Below are 3,433 nucleotides of genomic sequence, written 5' to 3' on the forward strand. Positions count from 1 at the left end.
TAATTTCTTATAGAGGTCTTATTTAGATAGGAATGTATTCCACAAGATCCTACATAAACATAATGTGACGTGGCACTTACATAAACGTAATGTAACGTGACACCTACATAAACGTAATGCAACGTGTCACATTACGTTTCGCAAACTTAATCTGTTTTTATTTTTTTAAATTAAATGTGAAAATGTTACTGATTTATGTTAGTGTCACGTTACGTTTCATATAAATATGATCTATGGCAACATTCAATTTCCTATCATAGGTGTCACGTTACGTTTATGTAGGTGTCACGTTACGTTACGTTTATATAGATATGATCTATGGTAACATTCAATTTCCAATTTCCTATTTCCTATTTCCTATATAGGAAATTGAATATTACCATAGATCATAGGTGTCACGTTACGTTTATGTAGGTGTCACGTTACATTTATTTTCCCTTTTTTATTTTTAAAATGGTAGCTAAGATTGCCACAACTCCTACAATAAATTGTGCCCCCAAGAGTGGACCCCTGCACACCCCTGTGGATAGGGATGTCAAAAAAAAATCGATCAAACCGATTAAATCGGACTGAATTGGGCTTATTTGGTCTGTTTTTTAACAAGAATTGGTATGTGTAGTTATTTTTTTTTTTTCAATTTTCGATTCGGTATCGGTTTAAACATCTTATGCACCGAACTAAACAAACAGACTGTTTCAATATATATAATTTAATAATATAATGATATTAATAAATATAATAAATTATTAATCTCAATTAATTAATCTTATCATCCCTATAACCTAAGTTAGGATACCCTTTTTATAATCTTAATTCTAATTCACTAATCTTGAAATCTTAGGATTTATTATTATTTTTTTGTTTTTGTATTTTTATTAATTTAGAAATTATAAAGTATTTATTAAATAGATGGATTAGATATGTTTGAAATGGTTGACAAATGACTAATTCAGTGCTTTTACATAAATGAGTGATCATACTAAAAAATTACTTAAATTTGAAATATCTTAAACCGATTAAACAATACCGAACCGAATCGTATCATTTCAATTGGTGCGACGGTTTGGTATCAGTACGCAAAATTATAAAACCTATATTATCAATTCGATGAAAATTTCTACCTAAATACCGACCGTACAAAACCAATTAGAACAAAAGACATGCATAATCCATTGAGCCATCACCCCCGGTGGTAGAAGCAGGACCATACTGAAATCACAAAACAACAGTGACAATTTTCATATTCATTTCAGTTTAGATACCAAAATCATATGCTTCTCATTTGATGGAAAGACCCCATTACATACAGAGAAATTACACAATAACAAAGATCCAATTGAGATAATATCAAATCACAACCACTGACTAGGAACTGAAACAGAACTAAATATATTCATTAGTTTGTGTATCTGGAGAAGCCTATGCAGTACTGCAGTTCATATATATAGATCATAAAACTACTTACAATTTGTTGAAATATATAGATTAAATAAATTTAAAGAAATATTTGTAAAGGGAAAAGTGTATGAAATAAAAACTAAACTTGCCTCAAATTCTAATTCAAATACATTCTTATTGATCATCCCTCAGGGAAAAACAGAGTTCCGGTATAACTTGTCATGCAAAAATAATTACTAACATACCAACAAACCCCTTTAGGGGGTTGAATAATTTCAGTGATTCTAAAGCTTCTGTTCTTCATATCATAATAAAACACACGAACTTCAGATACCACCGAAGAAAGATTGCGATAAGGTAATAGCAAGATCTCACCAGTAGGTATAGAACCAAGAGGACGAAAATATTGATAATCGGAGCAAGGCAAATCAATAATATGGTTGATCCACACATGTCTTTGGTAATCCTCTAACACCCACATCTCCATCTTTCTTATTCTAAAACGAGGATAATTGTAACCAATGACAGCCAAAAACCCGTTCACTTGAATTAGAACAGTTTGGGATAATTGACATTGAAAAACACCGCCGTCATGGTTGGGGAGTGGAATTACATGGAAGTTCTCATCTTTCAAGTCGAAGGCCACGATGACATTCTTTGCTTTAAGAAACCAATGTATTGCACCATTTAAACAAACACTTTTGGTCGGATTTATAAACCAATCACATCCTTCAAATGGAAAACCGGGATGAATTGTCCTCCATGAACCACCACTACTGTGGCTGCCCAATGTGAAAACCCGGCACACCATCATATCAGATTCAAGGTAAAGATGAATGTTGACAACTTTGAAAATCCTGGTGGATGGATCAAAGCCAAGGAAATAATCTATGACTTGATAACATGTGTCCGGGTTGCAGCTTTCGAGTGGAGGAAGTTTGAGGAATTGTCGGGTGGTGGGATTGCAAACAAAAGGGCATGTGTTGTGTTAGTATATTATTCTATGTAGGGTATATTTCTTTTCCTTTTACTTTACTTTATTAGTGCCTCTTTCGGCTCCTCTCCTATATAGAGGAGTTCAACTGAACCTTTGTAATATCAATCCATCAACAACATTCAATACATAAACATTTCAATACACAATTCTTTCTCTTTCTTTATACATAAATCTTACATGGTATCAGAGCTAGGTTAACAACCTAGTAATTTCGCTTCACCGGCGGGCGGCAGCCTCGCCTTGGCCGCCCGCCGGACGATGAGAAAACTAAGCACATAACATCTTCTCTCTGTCTCTCAACCAAGTCTTGAACCACACTGGTTAATCATATACAATAAGATGGCAAAAGGAGGCAAACTAACCAAAGCTCAAGTCAGTACTCAAAAAAAAAAAAAAAAAAAAAAAAAAAAAAATGGAACTCATTCAGCAAGCAGCTCAGCAGCCGCTCCACCTACGGCGGCTCCGTCGTCGCCGCCGCCTCGTCCTCAACCCACTCTTCCTCCGACGATGACTACTCCTTCTCTTTCCACAACAACAACGACAAGATCTGTAGAGACCTCCACCCCGTCTACGTCGGCAAGTCTCGCCGTCGCTACCTCGTCGGCTCCGACGTCGTTGACAACCCCGTCTTCCAGGAGCTCGTCGAGAGGTCCGGCGACAACGATGGATTCATGTTCCTCTCTCTCTCTGCACCTGGGCTCTCTCTCTTCTCGGTGGACCACCACCGCCGACCATGATCTGTAGCTCTCACGCACTGCTCGTCTGCTCACAGCTCTCTCCCTCTCGGCAACTCTCTCTCTTCCGGAAAACACACACCAAACCCAGCTCTCTTCTCTCTCTAGATTTCTAGGCTTCTCTCTCTCACACAATACTCACCCAGCCACCCACTCCATACACACCCAACATCTTCCCACCCATGCCCATGACACCCAGCTAACACACACCTCTCTCTCACCCACGGCACTCACAGCAGACACATCATAGACACACCCAACAAACACATATTTTTTTTTTGGGAGAGACGTGCATAGCTAGGAA

The 3,433-nt window shown here is 37.4% G+C and overlaps 1 protein-coding gene across 1 annotated transcript; it reads right to left on the reverse strand.

Annotated features, from left to right (window-relative positions):
* Window positions 1-1,146: 1,146 nt before the first annotated feature.
* LOC114315835 (putative F-box protein At1g47730) lies at window positions 1,147-2,209 on the reverse strand. The gene is made up of 2 exons (XM_028262442.2): window positions 1,652-2,209; window positions 1,147-1,209 (listed from the first exon to the last, which is right to left on the reverse strand). The coding sequence occupies exons 1-2, from the start codon at window positions 2,207-2,209 to the stop codon at window positions 1,147-1,149; spliced, it is 621 nt and encodes a 206-aa protein (XP_028118243.2).
* Between the last annotated feature and the right edge of the window lie 1,224 nt (window positions 2,210-3,433).

This window comes from Camellia sinensis, chromosome 5 (genome assembly GCF_055761805.1).
Source record: "Camellia sinensis isolate YWXY chromosome 5, ASM5576180v1, whole genome shotgun sequence".
NCBI lineage: Eukaryota > Viridiplantae > Streptophyta > Magnoliopsida > Ericales > Theaceae > Camellia > Camellia sinensis.

Bases quoted from the DNA above. Each gene is read 5' to 3' on its own strand.
- LOC114315835 (XM_028262442.2), bottom strand. From the start codon at position 2,209: ATGGTGTGCCGGGTTTTCACATTGGGCAGCCACAGTAGTGGTGGTTCA. The intron at 1,210-1,651 runs GTTTGTTGGTAT...TTGTGATTTCAG, and splicing joins TTATTCAACCCCCTAAAGGG to TATGGTCCTGCTTCTACCAC.